Source organism: Natrix helvetica (genome assembly GCF_964273705.1).
Source record: "Natrix helvetica genome assembly, chromosome: 8".
Taxonomy (NCBI): Eukaryota; Metazoa; Chordata; class Lepidosauria; order Squamata; family Natricidae; genus Natrix; species Natrix helvetica.
In genome coordinates, this window is record NC_138559.1 from 14345179 (window position 1) to 14362840 (window position 17662).

The following is a 17662-nucleotide window of genomic DNA, read 5'->3' on the forward strand; positions in this document are numbered from 1 at the left end:
GAAGACTACTTTAAGTGACATCCCAATATTTAAAGGATGTGAAGTGAAAAGCTGGGGTCTCATCAGCATCAGGTCTTTCTTTTAAAAAAAAAATCTATCCTATGCTTTAGTCCAAGACGTCAACCAGGACCTGAAAAATGCTATCGTTTTTTCTAAGCCTCCTTCTCTCAGATGATTCTCTGGGAGATGAGAACTCGATTTGGAGAAAGGTCACAGCATCATAAACAATGCTCGTTGCTCCAAGAAAAGGTGTGACCTAGACAGCACAATGCAAGGCTGGTAAACAGAAATTCCCTCCTCTGTCTGGGTCAGAGGTTCAAGCCCCAGCTTAGGTCCCTAGTGCAAGAGATGGAATTCCCATCCCCTGGCTGCTTGTTAAGGTCAGGCAGAGTGGGTTAACATGGTGCAGCTTTGTCAAAAGTGTCTGGGATACAAAGCCATCATCTCAATTGGCAGTAATTGAACCTCCTTGCTGTTGCCACAGACACCAGGCTGAGCAGTAAATGAATAAGCTCCAGGAAAGCAGGCTTTTCCTCTTAACCCTGAAGTAGGATGCTCTAGTATTTTTTCTTTTAAGAACAAGTGATGTCCTTTCCCAAAAGTGCTTTTTCAAAAAGCAACTGGCCTTTGTTTTTCCCTGAAGACATTTTCGCTTCTCATCCAAGAAGCTTCTTCGGTTCCGAACCGAAAAGCCTTCTTGGATGGGAAAAGAAATCTCTTCAAGGAAAACAAAGTCCAGTTAACCTTTTGAAAAAGCACTTTTGGGACAACCTTCGCCTGGATAACTGATAATCTCCATCGATAAGTGATGACCTTTGTTTTCAAGAGAATGTGGTTTCCATTTCTGTAATAATATACTGCACAGATAGTACAAGGACACTTGCAAGGAAGCATACCTTCTTCGTTTCCATCAGCAGGAAGATGGGGGGAAAAAATCTGCAAATGCCTTCATACCTTACAATAATAGCAGAGTTTGGCCAGGGAAGGGAAGGTTACACACAAGCAAAGTGGTTTTCTACCCAAGTTTCAGTGATACATTCCTTGTCTGTCCTCTCACCGCAATCAAGTCATTCGTTCATTCATCCATCCATCCATTCATCAAATTTATATGGCCACCCACATCACACAAAGTGACTCTGGGTGGCATACAATAAAACCAACAATGAAAACAACATGCAAAGGTCACTTAAAACAATTAAACATAAATTTTAAAACAGGGGTTGTTAAAATTATGAATGAGAGGAGGTAGAACATCAGCTCTTCAACTTCAGAAAGAGCCCAGTACCTTCTGATGTTCTACTTCCTGGTTCCTGGAAAAAAAGACTCAAAGTAGGGACCAGCTTGATGTTCATGAAGCCTGACGAAGGCCTGATTTTTACTCCCTGCCATATATCCATCTGCCCATCGCAACCTGGACCCTTTCCCTCACCTCCTGTCTCTCCACCTCCTTCTTAACTGCTTTGGGAAACCAGACAGGTGATTATCTAAAGAGGGCATGTAGGCTGTTTGAGTCAGGGAGGCAGAGGTTGTGGGTCTGTACCAGGTTGCTGCTATTAATACGGTAAAACGAGAAAATTACTAAATATACATAGAGAGTTTATATTAACTACTTTTAATTGTAGGGTTCTTAAAAATATATAGAATTAAATCCAAATGTGGGTTTCTCCTGGTCTTTCCCATTTCTATTTCCTGGTCTAAAAATGCATTGCCATCCCCTCCTCCCTTTCTAAATTTACTTAATTGTACCCATTGGTCACAAAATGCCTAAATACATATATTCTTCTTGGGATGGTTAAGAAATATTGCAGGGCGGGGGGGGGGGGAAATGATACATCCATCGACTTAGTATTATTTATACCATTCGGCATAATATTAATTACCCTGAAAGAGAAGAGTGGGATTGAGTGTATGCTTCCATTTTAGGATATCTCTTCAGTTTGTGCATTAATCATTCTCTCCAAACTTTCCCTTCTGCAGCTGTAACACACACACACACACACACACACACACTCACACACACACACCAGAAGCAATTACTAATTGTGGCTTCTGCCATTCTACCACACCCCGTAACTTTACCAACATCCTATCCAAGCCACAAGCCAGGGTGGGGATGGGTAGCATAAGAGGTAATAGCAATTACCCTTTGATTGACAGCTCTGGTCTCCCAGCATAATTTGAACATTCCAGAGGTGACCATGAGGTTAATGCCATCTGGAGCAGACTGGGATGGGGTGGGCTGTTTGTTCAGAACTCCCTACCAATGAAACTTTAAAGAGATGCTGTGTGCCCATGGGTCCAAACCAATTAGATACAGTTTTTAGCCTGGAAGAAGAAGAATTACAATAACAAGAAGACACCATTGGAGAAGGAGATGCAAAGGTCAGGTTCAAGCATTGCTTAAGCAAATACAAAACTTGGCGGGAGCCACATCGGAATTGGGTTGGGGGCTTCTCCTCCATTAGCAACACCAGGGAAGTTGATAGAGGGTTCCAAATTGCTAAGACTTTCCCTTGGAAGCACAGGAAAAGTCAGAAACTCTAACAACTACCCTCCTCTGGAGTAGCTTCCCTGTTGGGCGAGTTGTAATCCCTTGCCATTAATGAGCACTTTGTTCCAGTCTCAAGGGATGGAGATAAGCCTGAACTATGAAGAAGAAAAACAAAAGGAGGAGAAGGAGCTGGAAGGAACATTAAATAAACTCTCCGTTTCATAGTTTTAGCAGAGAAAAAGGGTCCCTGCCTTTAGGGGTATCTCATGTAGACTGCAAACCAGGAACTTCACTGCAATTGTATCAAGCCATTTCTTCTTTCCATCTGGATTTTCCCCATTGTCTTTTTGTTCATGTGATAAACATACTGAATCTTGAGTGTGTGTGAGAGAGAGAGGAGGGGGGGGAGAGACAGAGACAGACAGACAGACAGACAGACAGACAGACAGACAGACAATCATTTTGTATTATACTTATCCTGCCTCACCTCTGGGCAAGTTCATCCTTTCTTCTTGTTTCTCAATGCCCCGAGTTTGGACTTCAGCTCTTACTGACATTTATTCACCTGACCCTATTATTAGATGTAGAAATGTTTGTATGTCTCTACTCCTTTTTTAAATTAGTGGGCTATGATTTGCTTATGGAAGCCATCCTCTCTATTTGCAAATCCTATGCATGTCCGTGCAAAATCCCCCAAAGCAAGCAAACCTGACTAGAATTGCAATTAAGGTGACATATAATGCAGTGCAGGGGGGCTGTTCCTGCTTTAAGTTCATACATGGGAGCAAAATTCTTAGCGATGAAAATAGCTTGCTTGTTATTCATATGGCTACGCCCTAACAAGTATGTTGTTGTAAAACTGATCTACTAACTTTGATGTTCATGTCATCCATTAGATATTGGAAAGATATTATAGGTAGGGGTAAGACTCCTGTAAAGTTTGTTGCTATTAGCTTGCACCCATTCATAATCGTAAAATGTACCCACGCATAGAGCAAAGTAAGTTTGTTGAGTAACAGTCATTACATTTATTTTTAATTTCCCTATATATCTTTCATTGGTCTCTTTCCTAGTCATGTCACTTTTGCCTATGTTCATGTCTAAACTTCATTTATTTCTTATGTCCACATTAAGCTGCAATTCAGACAAAACATTAAAATAAAAGCTTTTTTCAGATTTCAGCTATCACCTTAAATAGGCAGGTGCATATTATTACAAAGGATGCAATATGCAATATTTTAAATCTAAAGTGTCATGTTTTAAACCTTGTGTTATATTCCTTTTTAGGATCTTTGGCCTGCCACACTCTCTATTATTTCATTATGCTGTTTCATTAGTGTAGTAATTGGGAAAGGGAATAGAAAGGAGTAGAATTGTGGAATGTGTTCTTGTCATTCCTTTCTAGAAGCTCAAGGTCATCTTTTGTCTCCGCACCTCTGCATCTGACCGGAACTAGATGGGTGGAAATGCCAGCGTGGGTGAAGAAGATTGGACCATGTGATGGATTGATGGGTGTGGGGATAAGATCATGAACATTCAACTGGATGGAATCCCAGGAAGTTTTAGATTTGGGATTTCCACAGATGTGCCAACATGTCTGACTTATTAAATTGGAACTTTAAGGATAGCTCTGCCTTGGACTCTGATTTAATTCTGCATGATATTTGGAACACTGACACCTTGACTTCTACTCAAGAAATAAACATCATACATGTGCAGAGAAGTGAAAATCCAAAGAGGACAATCATGCTCCAAATAATTCATTTCTCCGGTCAGAGTCAGATCTAGTCAGTCTGTGCCTGATTTTCCAAGCATCCCTTTCCCAATATCAATGAATATTCCTCCAGCACATCTAACCCTAAACCCAGAAAAAGCTGCACTTTCCAGGCTCATTAAGCAATATAATAAGCCACAGTCATATATTTGCCAGTGGGGAAACTCAGCCTAAATTCAGCATCTCTGAACAAAAACCCTTCGGTGTGAGTTCTCCTTTCTCACCCATCCCAAACATACCTCCGTAAAGATTAAAGCCACATTTGGACGATGAGGACAAGAAGGCATAAATCTCTTCCTACAAAAGTCCTGAACCACAGAGATGCCTTTCAAGTTCAGATAAGAAAGTTGACTCTGTTGGTCTGAGAAAGTTGTTTTTCATAACAGCCTCCTCTTAAAACTATTGGTCTAGTTATTTGGAATGTTTCTGGGCCTCTCAAGAGCAAAGCAGAAGTTGATATAATCAGGAACTAAACTTCCTTCTCTTCTCCCTGTTTTTTTTTTGGGGGGAGGACCCTAAAGAGAACTGCTGTTGGAAGAGGAGAGTGGCAGTAAGCTTCAACTGCAGCTGTAATAGTAGAATTGCAGGAGATAGCCTTTTTCCGGGGTGAGCAAGTAGAATGAACGGCGTTAGATGATTCTAATTGATATTGTGGGCCATCAAAAATTGCATGTATATATATTTAAAACTTGAGTGGCACAGTGGCCTAGATGTAAAGAAGCTTGGAAGTTTGAGGGTTCAATCTAAGGCAGCAGCAGATGTTTCTCTATCAGGGCACCAGGAAAAAATATCTGTTGTGAACTCTGCATAGGTGTGAGGAAGGGCATCTGGCCAGTAAATGCTCAGCTCCATTCAGTTGACCTTACTCCACCCCAAGTAAATTAAAGTGTGTGTGTGTGTGTGTGTGTGTGTGTGTGTGTGTGTACTGTTTTATGAGCATGTGTAAACTATATACATTATAAACAGGGGTCTTCTTCAATGTTTAGGTCAAAATTGCAGTCAGAATCGTTGCATCTACATTTAAAGTGAATATTAGGCAATATCTCACACAACTTCTAAGGTCCTTTCCCGTTTTCAAAATAACCATTATATAAACCTTAGAAAACGAATAGGGAAAGGCCCCCCTTTTAAAAATGGCTTATGTCTTCAGGAGTTTAGTTTCAAACTATAGAGGTCCAAGATCATTTTATTTTATTTTTTTAAAAAAAAACAATCTGACCTGGGGGGGGGGTTTCCCAAATTTCCTAGAGTCCGCTGTGGCAAATCTCTCCTGTAACATTAGAGGTGCAGCTGAATCCTTTGAATAAATGGATGATTCACTAAAGCTGGGAATAGCTTCCAGGAGAAGTAATTTAGATAAGAGATTTAACTTGGGACAGCTGGGAAATGTAGCCTTTTGAAAGATCATCTGTGGTCTAGGAGTGTCTTATTTAGGATCTGCTAAAGATCCATAAATACCAAAGATGCTTGAAATGTCTATTTAGGCAGTGGTGAAATCTAATTTTTTTGCCACCGGTTCTGTGGGCGTGGCTTGGTGGGGGAGTCATGTGACTGGGTGGACATGACCAACTTATTTTTCACTTTTTAAAGCTTTTTTTTTTGCTCCCGGTTCAGGCGAATAGGTAGAAAAAAATTGCTTTAAAAACTGGGGGGAAAGCTTCTGGTGATTGCATGATCCTCGGGAACTTTTTTTTTTACTACCGATTTGCAGAACCAACCACAATCCTCCCTATTGGTTCGGCCGAACCGGGCCAAACTGGGAAGATTTCACCCCTGCTGCTGGGGTTAAATTATCCATCTTCTGATCATCTTCCATTCTTTTTCTCTGTACGAATATCTGCTCCGTCTTTCTTAAAATACTGTGTCCAAAATGCTCAAAATGACATCGGATCAATGCAGGATATAGTGGAACAATGACTACCAAAGATCTAAAACTACATTTCTTCTAATGCAACTTACAATTATCTTAACTGTTTAAACATGTCTGTGATTCAATAAGATTATTCTGGGCTACCTGTATATAATTCTTGCCCAAGAATTATGCTACGATTACTTTTTCTAAAAGGTTCAATAAAGCAAGAGGCAGAAAACTCTTCTCCTGATTCTAAAGTGTTTAATTGTGGCCAAAGTAGAAAGACGCCATGCAACCTACATGCAATGGTCAATAAGGCACAACAAACACAAATGAAGACCAGAAGATACACCAGTAAACAAGTACTACAATCATAGCAGATAATGACTATTTGCAGTTATGTTCGAATGTATTTTGCTTTTCCTTTCATCCAAAACTCTAAAAACATTAGCTCTTCTAAACATTTTGTCTTCCAGTTCCTATGGTCATACGAGACTTCCACACATAGATACACAGGCACAGGTGTATGCATAGCTGTGTTCACAGACACTCCACCAAGTTCACTTTCACTACAGTTTAGCCACTAATTCCTGAGATCGTCACTAATAGCCTAGAAGTTTGTTTGTTTTTTAAAGAAGAAGCAAAAATGAGTACTTACAGCTTTTCAAGAGCATGGAGTCCCCAAAAAGTGCCGTTCTTCAGGGTTGTTATTTTGTTATTGCTCAAAATCCTGGAGAAAGAGAAAGGTGTTATGTAGTTTCTGTTTGTCCATACATGCAGGCCTTAAAGAGGCAGGCGAGAGGTTTGGTTCTCATTGATGGATTCCTTCGTTCCAAAATAGATAAACTAGTTAAACATTCACCCAGAACCCCAAATCCTCTTTTTTATAGCCTGCAGAAGCTATTTAAGCATAGTTTCCCCAAATCAGCCATACGGCTTCCAATCAAATTCCAAAGCAGGTCCATGCTCACAGTTTTGGAATAGCCTAAATTGCATCCTTCTCTCAGAAAAAAAAGGGGGGGGGAAGCCCGGTATGAAATTATTATTATTATTATTATTATTATTATTATTATTATTATTATTATTATTACTTTGTCAAATAGTCAGTCAGATGAGATTTGGCAGTTTTATCCACCTATCAAGTGCTTCCCAAGGAGCAGGATTAGGCAGATGTTGATGTTTGATGATGTTAGAGATATTGCAGAGTGTAAGCTGTTCCAAGTAAAGCGGGCTTTTGCAATTCCTGGTGAATTTGTCAATGCCAATGGTGTTCAAGTCATTTTGGGATTGTATCTAAGGTGCCTATTACTATTCCCTTTGCTTTCTTTTGCCATAATTGTTCTATTTCTATTTGCAGGTATTTGTATTTTGTGATTATTATTACATGTATGTATGACATGCCCCCCCCCCTGACTTTTGCATAATGGCTCCAATTGCTACCCTTCCCCTCTCTTTCCACATGTCAATGGTAACTTCAAATGTTTCTGCATTAGTCAGCCCCATGTGTTTTTGGGTGGTGGTAAATGGTTTAACGGAAAGACAGCAGAGACTAACACAAACTGATGAAGTCATGATTAGCTGTCGCTCCTTTGCAAGCACAATTCGCATAATGGTTCTCAGACATTATGGGGTTTGCTTTCACATCAGCTCCACGGATAATAGTAACATTTATAAATGGGGAACAGAGATCAGGTGTCAATGCTTTTCCCATGGCTGAAGGAAACCGAGGAGAAAGGCCTTATCTAAACTGTACCAGCTGGTTAATGGGATTTTTTAATACATATATCTCATCTCTCCCTTCATCTGAATCCATTATTTTACTCTGTGCCATTACTGGCTGGGAATGTGTGTGGTGTGGCTGAGCGAGGCGGTTAGATTTTCATCACCGCTATTCTTACCAGAATGAAATAAGCTTGCAAAGCCTAGCAAAATGGAACTAAAAAAGGTGTAATTTAATAAATGGAATAATAAACATTGCAAAACAAACAGATGTAAACTAAAAAGTACATAACTGGGAAGATAAACAAACCAAAGCCAAAGAAACAAAATTAGAAGGAAATCTGAAACCTATCAGCATATGAACGGGTTGCGTATGTAGACACAAATGTACACCCACACAAGCATGTGTGCACAAACACATACAATTTTTTATATGCACATAGGCAAGATCTTAAGGGAAAGTAAAAATCTTTCATCTATTGACTTCCAGTTGTACATCCGGCGCCTACGGAAGCCTGATCCACAAGTTCTGCAGTCAGCTCTGATCTCTTCCTGTCGGAGAGCCCAGATTCGGACCATGGCCACCTGAAGGGGTGGTGAAGTAAAGGGGGACCGCATACTAGGCAGAGGAGAGCCACACTTCTTTTCCCTGACTTGGAAAGTCCCCTCATCTGAAGATGAGGGGGAGCAGCAGCCAAAATGGCTGCCATGAAGCTGGGGTAGCCTGAATACCCATAGGAGATGTTGCCAAAATGAATAGTGATTAAGAAACTAAAAAAGGAGGGAAATAATGTAAAAGTCGTAAAAAGGAAATGGGAGAAACAGGAAGAGAACTTGGAAAAGAGATAGGAATGGATAGTTCTGGAATTAGACAGTGGGAAAGGATAGATTTGGGAGGAAAAGTTAGATTGCATTGTCAAATAGAGGGAGTAAAAGACCTAAGGGACAAATATGGAAGGAAAATTAAAAAGAAAATAAGATTAAAGATTTGGATGCAGGTAAGAGATGATGGATAAGGGAAAGATACTGAATAATGGAAGAGAACTTTGATTTAACTAAGGAAATATGAACAACAAAATAGGTGGAAAACACGTCTTTGAATATCATAGTGATATGAAAGGGGGAAGAGTTAAAATAGGGATAGAAAATAGTGGAGGAAAATAATAATTATATATTAATATGTTAAGATATACAAAAGGACGGAAAGTTGGTTCAGAAATGAAGGGTGATAATAAAAGGCATTTATAAATAATATGAAATAATGGAAATGAAATGTAATATTTAGGAACAATAAGACTATGTTTATGTGTACTAAAATGTATGCTACCCAGTTACCATGCCATTCATGCATTGATATGTATAAAGAATATAAAAAATAAAAATATGATTGGGAAAAAAAACTCTTAGATATTCACATTCAATATTTCTGTCTGGAATAGGCAGAGAAAAATCATTTGTCAGGAAAAACACCTCCGTGTTCGATTAATTCAGAACATATCTGCATAGTTAGTTCTGCACAAATAATATATGGTTTCTAAGGCATATTTTTCATTCTGATCCAATCATAATCAAGAGTTCAGAGGGAATAATCAGTAGACAGGATAAGCGTGTGTTTTCAAAGGCTGGTTGGCCAGTCCAGCAACAGCTTGGAAACACACTGAAATATGAAGAATGGTTGCAGGAACTGGGTATGTTTAGCTTAAGAGAAAGAAGGACTAGGGGAGACATGATAGCAGTGTTCCAATATCTCAGGGGTTGCCACAAAGAAGAGGGAGTCAAACTATTCTCCAAGGCACCTGAAGGCAGGACAAGAAGCAAGTGAAACAGCTTGCCTCCAGAAGTTGTGAATGCCCCAACATTGGAAGTCTTTAAGAAGATGTTGGATAGCCATTTGTCTGAAACGGTATAGGGTTTCCTGCCTAGGCAGTGGGTTGGACTAGAAGACCTCCAAGGTCCCTTCCAGCTCTGCTATTGTATTGTATTGTATTAACAAGTAAAGATTTTCTCAAAACAGGAACCAAAGTCAGCTCTTGTTCTCAAACAGGACCAAGGCCTCAGAATCAAATCAATATGTATTTTCTCCATATATTTGTCTATTCTCCCCGCCCCTCCCAAAGTTGTAGAGAATGCTGTCTATTCATCAACCTTGTGTGATGCTCATTTTCAGCATGTACAAGATGAAGTTGACAGCCTCTGGATTAGGACCTCCCACACAACAGCCTGCAAAGCCCACTATTCAGCCCCATTTGCCAAGAGACTTGGTCCATCCCTTTCCACTGGGCTTCCTCATTGTATGGGAGTCTGGTTCAAGTACCCCCTAGGTCAGGGTTTTGATGGGCACTAGGAAGCTTGCTCTCAAAGTAAACAGTTGGGAAGATCACAAAAACAGCCCTCTTTTGACCTCAACTCAAAGCAAGCAGAAAACTTGCCAACTGAAAGGAGCCAGGAAAAAAAGAGGAGCACCCATCAATTCTTCCAGCTCTCATTAAAAAGCTTTTCTAATGAGCAATTAGCCCTGGCAAGCACGCCTTGTGCTAAGAGGGCCACCAAACAGCTGCAGAGCTTTTGATAGACTGACCTCAGCATCCACTTCAGATTCTTCTTTTCATGGAAACTTTAAGTGAATGGGCCTTGTAGCAGCCATGTTTCCCAAACAACTGCTGCTAACAATTGCACTAAAATCTTTCACTTTTCTTAAGGTTTTGTTCCCTCTGCAAAAATAGAAACGACATTCTATTTTCCTGCCCTTTCTTCCAAATGCTCGAGAATTTCTTTTACGTTTCTCCTTGGGTTGTTTCTGAGTTGACTTCCTGATTTGACAATGATAAAGTCAGAATGACATTTGAAAGTACTTGTCAAGGAGGCAGTGATGAATTGTGCAGGATGTTTATTTTTCTCAGCTCCACATTTTTTCCATCAGTGCCCAGCTTTCTATCTGTCCAACAACTGTATATTATTATGGTTTTTAAATGCTTCCAAGTGTTTAAATCCATTTCATATAGAATAGGGTAGGCATCTATGCCTGGCTCAGGAATTCTGGGAGTTGAAATCCATAGGCTGTAAATGGGCCATAGTTGCCCACCCTGATATAGAAACATCATACTAGTCTGTGAGATGCTTTTCAGAGTTTCTTTTTAAAAAATGCATTTAATTTTGTTTTCAAATTTGTTGTAGCCTGCCTGGAAAGATTTTGCTTGAAATACAGCAGAAAACAATTTAAATCTGAAATATACATAATATGAGATACGGGATACATAATATAGGTATACACTATATTGCCCAAAGTATTCGCTCACCCATCCACATAATCAGAATCAGGTGTTCCCATCACTTCCATGGCCACAGGTGTATAAAATCAAGTACCTAGGAATGCAGACTGTTTTTACAAGCATTTGTGAAAGAATGCATCGCTCTCAGGAGCTCAGGGAATTCCAGCGTGGAACTGTGATAGGATGCCAACTATGCAACAAATCCACTCGTGAAATTTTCTCGCTCCTAAATATTCCACAGTCAACCGTCAGCTGTATTATAAGAACGTGGAAGTGTTTGGGAACGACAGCAATTCAGCCACGAAGTGGTAGGCCACGTAAACTCGTCTAACATCAGCGTGTGACCTCACAAATGCGCTTCTGGAAGAATGGTCAAAAATTCCCATCAACACACTCCTGAACCTTGTGGACAGCCTTCCCAGAAGAGTTACAGTTGTTATAGCTGCAAAGGGTGAACTGATGTCATACTGGACCCTATGGATTAGGAATGGGATGTCACTTACAGTAAGTTCATATGCAAGTAAAGGCAGGTGAGCGAATACTTTTGGCAATATAGTGTACATGTGCATTCAGATGTAAATATAGAAGTAGTCCTTGACTTATGACTATAACTGAGCCCAAAATTTCTGTCGAGACCTTTGTTAAGTGATTTTTGTCTCATTTTACAACACTTCTTTCCACAGTTGTTAAATGAATCTGGCTTCCCCGTTGACTTTGCTTGTCAGAAGGTCATAAAAGGAGATCTCTTGACTCTGGGGCATTACAACCATCATAAATATGGTGAGTTGCCAAGTGTATGAGTTTTGATCACGTGGCCACGGGGATGCTGCCACAGTCGTAAGTGTGCACAATGGTCGTAAGACACTTTTTTTCAGTGCCATTGTAACTTCAAACGGTCACTAAATGAACTGTTGTAAGTCGAGGACTACCTATACGTATACAGCAATCATCATTATCAGCCCAAATCCAACCAGTGCAGGACAAAGGCGTCTTCAGCTGCTTTCCAACAGCTTTTAACATGTTGCAAAATGTTTCTTACAATCAACACCTTTGAACGGAGTCATATCGTCAGCCCAATGTTTGGTAACCAATCAAAGAACTGTTGTTCTCCAGCCTTCATCTGTTCATTCTGTGCGAGATGGCCACTGCCCAGCCATTTCCATGAGACATTTCACTTCCTTATGTGACATATTTCTATCTTTTGATGGGACCATCTATTTCTATTTGTGTCATGTGCCATTCCGTAGTTCTTGTTAACTTTCAGCTTCTTTACTGCTTTTCTGTTTATAGAGTCCTGGTTTTACAACCGTATCTCAGAATAGATACAGCACTGCATACATTGATTAAAAAATGTATACTTTAAGCTGGTGGGTCTGCTGCTTTTTGAGTACAACATGAAGCCATCCAAATGTTCACCTATCTAGTTGAAGTCAGCTCAACTGGATTTCTTCTACGATAGGTCCATGTCATCTTTTAACCAAGGTAGATTTAGGCGTTGTCCCCTCTTTGGTTCATGATTTTGCAAGGCAACTCTTTGTTGTGTTTTTTTTTCCTAACACATCTTTACCTTGGCTGGGAATTTCAAGAGAAGAAGCATGCACACCTGGAGTCTTCTTCAACCTTTGAAGACAAGTGAACCAAGAAGTACAAACTCCAACATTAATTCTGTATCCCTTGGAGTTCCATACTCCTTTTTTTGACTTCCACCTGGAAAGAACATGAACTAGGTTGTTTTCATGATGTGTTTATTGTTCCTACCTTCTCCCAAGAATGTTCTCTCCCGCCCCCCACTTCTTTCTCTACATACAACTCATCACTCTTTTCTACCATTTAAACATTGAGGTGGGAGGTCACAGTCATACCATACGTTAAGCAAACGATGGAAAGCCCCAGAAATTCAAAATATTATGCATTAACAGAATTCATTATTTATTTATGAATTCGTTTTCTAAACTGCCTTTCATTTAGGAGCTTAGATGACCTAGAGAATGCCCCAACAATTCTGTGAGGTAGATTGCACTGGAAGAATATGAACTGGCCCAAAGTTGGCTAATGAACTCCAATGGCTAAAGTATGGGGAGGGATTAAAACCTGGGTCTCTCTACTCTTAGTCCAACATCTTAACTAGTACAGCATCTGATATGTCTATTCACATTCCACATAAAATTTGCAACTACTATATTATGAAACAATACCATTCTTCTTTTCATTTAAAGACTTTATGTTCTGTTTTTCATTTAGAAGTCACCCAGTTGAAATAAACAACTAATTGAGGGAACAATGAGTAATATTTGCTTTGGTCTCAGATATTGAAGATGTCAACTTGAAAGACATCTTCTGAGTGTCCCAAGATCTCAAATGAATAATTATTATGATGTAGGTCAAGAAAAATTAAGTATCTGGCAAAGCCCTTAGAACTTGTCACTAAAGGCAAATTGGACCATCCTTTATGGAGTGTGGTAACGTGTTAAGTTAAGCTCAGCTTTAAATATCCCATATTTGATGGTTTCATAAATCCAAATACACATTCACAGCTTAAAGGTTGGTCCTGGGGTAGCTGACAGAAGAAGGCATCCTGTTTGGCAAGTTCCCTGGAATTTCCTGCCTGAACAATAGGAAAGTTGAGCCTCCACTTTTTTCCTATTTGTTTTGTTAATAATTTCCTCTGGCCCTGAACCTTGTGTCTTAAAGATTTCCATGTGTGTCACACTAAGGGTGCCATGCCTGATTAAAAGCAAGCATTCTATCACTGGGTCATTCTAAACTGGAGCAAGAAACAAGGGCTAATCCCTTGAAGCTGACCAGTCTTGGTCTTTCTTCAATCTTTTTTTCCTTGATCTGAACTGGAAGTTGAGGAAGAAAGCTCAAATCCGTATTAAAGTAATAACTTCATCAGGCTTTATGAATGCTCACTAAAACAACATGGAAGCTTTCAGGCTTCCAAGAAATCTCTATGCAAGAGCTTATTTTTTAAAAAGCTAACCTTTTAAGTTCAAGGCAAGAGGGCCTTGCCTCCACTGCCCTAATAAACAGCAACTTTTGGGGGAAAGATGAGCCACATTCTAAAGCCCAGAACTTTGTCCAAAGGCATGGAAGTGAGGGTGAAGTTTCCTAAGGAGGAACAGAGGATTTACTTCATGTTTAGATACTGGGGATCATCCAAGTTCCTGCCATAAAAACCAGACTACCTCCCTAAAAAAGGGAAGGAGCCAGTTGGCCAAGATGTAATCTTGTAATTTTGTCTCATCTGCCGCCAGGGTCAGGACAAGGAATCTGCCTCTCAATACTTTGGAAAGAAAATGCTGGACCTTCCTCTCCTCTTTCCTAAGCCAGCACCAGTTCAGGCTCAGATTGTTCCCATCTTTCCTTGCCAAGGATGTTGTTTGGAGAAATGATACAGACTAATTTTTCATGCATCCATTGATTCAGTGAAGCAAGAAATGCAGTTTTTAGAGACACTGAGAAGGGACTGGATATCTCTTGAATCAAGGCTCAACCTCAAGATATTCTCCAAATATCATATTCTCACGTGAGTGCTCTTACCAGATTATAGAAAGCTGAATTTGGGGTGGCCAACTCTTGACCATCATTATGATTAATTGTAATTTCTGTCCTGGTACAGGAAGAACATGAGTATGGGAAGAGGGAGAAGAAAAGAGAAAGAAAAGGAAGGATGGGGGTGTGGATAGAAATGGACAACCTTCAATCTTGTAATGAGCAGAAGTACTTTGAGGAACAAGAGGAAGAGGCATAACCAAGACAATGGTCAGACAAAAGAAATCTGAGTCTAAGGCAGAAATGTAATTTGAGAAAATATCTCAGACTTGACCTTTCCTAGTTCTCGTGAAATAAAGGGAAGGTGGGGGAAATTACATTCAGACTTGAAAGAATCTGTTAGAATAACCTCATGTGCTTGTGTACCTTTGATTTCCAAGTTTGGTCTATTTCAAAGAGCTGATCATCTTATTCAATATGTAGCCATTGTCCCAAAGGGGGGGAAATCCTTGCTCCAGGTTTAGAAAATTAATTGCTTGTGTTGATAAATAAATCATTAATTGACTTAATAATTAAATCAGTCAATTAAGTCAGCAACACACAGGCCTAACTTGCAGAATGTCCTCTCTCCAGAGTTCAGATTGGCACATTGTTTTAATTCCCCTTTTCAAATAGAATGGCATGTTTATTTAATGGTGCTTTCTTTGGTTTAACTTAAATAAACATACATTGGAACTTAGACCATTTTAGAGACATTGTCCTAACAGCTTTTTTTTTAACTTGGTTTTTTTATTTTTCAAACTACCAATTATCTTGACTGCATTCATTGTTCTTTGCAACAGAGAGTCCTTTAAAACAGGGGACCCTTTTTAGCAACGTTTCATTAAGCTTGAATGGCTTTGAGGGGCTTATGGCTAAGCAACAGAATTAGGACATAGAATCAAATATTGTCAATAGGTAAAATGAAAGACCAAGGAGAGAGTTGGATAGAATTGCCCTCAAGCTTCCCATTTATATGGCAGCTTTCCTTCATCTTATGTTATGACTCTGTGTCCCATTATCCAGATAGCTTAAGAGATCCTTGCAACTGGTAACATTTACTTTGGCAATAAACAAACATCCCTAGGCCACAATTATAAGGCCAATGAGTCAAGTAGGGTTAGAAGTGGAGATAACTGGGAGATGAAATCAACAAGGGAAGATATGCATGGAGGTCAAAGAAACAGGTTTCAAAGGGCCTGTATAAAATCATGTTTGGCATTTTGGTGTCTCTCTCCAGCATCTATTAGGAGGCTTGAACCTGTCTGAGAAAACGCTTGTATACATAGAAAAAGAGAAGAGAGTTTATGTTCATTTGTTTAAAAGGGAAACCATATTAATTTTTTTAAAAAAAGCATGGACTCGAACAGGCAAGGATAGCTATCTACCGCCTTGCCTAAACAATTAAGGAACTCCAACCCCATTTCCAGAGATCCAGGTGCATTCAGATGCATTTTCAATTGGCACTCCAAGCTGAACAAGAAAGGAGGGGAACAGGAGAATGCAAACCACTGAATTTGGGTCACAAAACGTCTACAGGGCAAATTCCTGCCTATCTTTACACCTTAGCAAAAGAGCTCTGCACTTCCTTCCCAGAGATTTCATGAGTCCCTACACCCATCCTCTGCTGTTGGTGGGGAGGACAACGAAGAAAACAAAAAGGACAAAGGGAGAGAAACATTACTGCTTCTATTCTTTTTTATTGCTTCAAAAATATGTGCGTTTCTTCTACTGACCCTCGGATCACCTGCCGTATAAGTGAAGAAATAAGGTTTCTTCTCCAATCTAAGGACCCTTCAACTGGAGGCATGTTGTTTTCCTTGTTGGCAGTTTTGCATCCCTACTTTTTTATGAGGGACTCTTGAGTTGCATAATGGACGAGGCTCCATCCAAGATATTGTTCAGACTTTCCAATGATTGGATGAAGCAATACTTTCCTTTGAAGGTAGAAAGGCAGGCCAATTAAAGGATAATTCCAGAAAATTGTATTTGGGGGTTATATCTGTCCATTGAAGTCAAGTTCCCATTGACTTCAATGGACAGATATAAAGGGATTGACCTAGCACCCAGTGAAAAGGAGAAGAGAGAAGTGGATTTCAAATAAATAGTTTGTCCTCCAAACTTCACTAGTTCTTAACAGGCAACTGTAGGTGCAGCCCAATGGGCCCAAAATATATATGTGTGTGTGTGTGTGTCCATCCTTCCCACACAGAAATATCTCTCCTTTGTAGAGGATCTGTAGAACTATAGTTCAATGATAAAGTATATACTTTGCATTAAAGTCCTTTATGCTCAATCCTTGGCATAAATCTTAGAAAAAGTCCCATCCGAAACCCTGGAGTCTTTTGCAGTTAATGATGACAGCTCTTAACTACAAAGACCAATCATCAATGTCATGCAATTTCCTCTAGCAGGAATGAGATCTGATTGTGGAGAAAAGCATTATGGAAGAGGAATTAATGGTCCCAGAAATGATGCTGAAGGATTACCAGGAACAATTACAGATAAGACTATAAATCTTGCCTTTCCAGGCATGCCTTAATCAGAACTTGTAGCTTAGCAGCAGGCTTCTCCAAGTAAACCTGGAGGTCAGAAAGAAGTTATATAGCCACAGATGATTTCCTCATAGTATGGGGAAATCAGAGTCTATATAGAAATCTGTGCTCCAGGAATTAATTTCTGGGCTCCCTCCCCACCTCAATCTCCTCTTAACGAGTTAGGAGACATCTGATGTATGTTCACATAATGGTGCTTTCTGGCGTCAGACCTGCTAATATTTGACTCACCAGCTTCATTTCAGATATAGTACATAGGAACATTTGCAGCCGCAATCAAACAGACCCTATCGTCAGTGGTGAGATTCAGCCAGTTCACACCTATTTGGGAGAACCAGTTGTTAACTTTCTAAGCATTTCAGAGAGCTAGTTATTGAAAGAAATCTTCTTTCCCCCCCCCCCACCTTACAGGGCTAATCCTGTAAGGAAGGCAGGAAGGAAACATTCTGGTATTGTTTCTAGCCTAAT

General features: G+C 39.8%; 1 protein-coding gene across 1 annotated transcript in view; it reads right to left on the reverse strand.

Moving 5' to 3' along the window:
• Positions 1–17662, reverse strand: part of ADGRA2 (adhesion G protein-coupled receptor A2) — a 95421-nt gene that overhangs the window by 61299 nt on the left and 16460 nt on the right. Inside the window, exon 2 of the mRNA XM_081960879.1 lies at positions 6776–6847. Within this exon, the coding sequence (XP_081817005.1) occupies positions 6776–6847 (72 nt within the window). The remainder of the gene's footprint in view (positions 1–6775; positions 6848–17662) is intronic.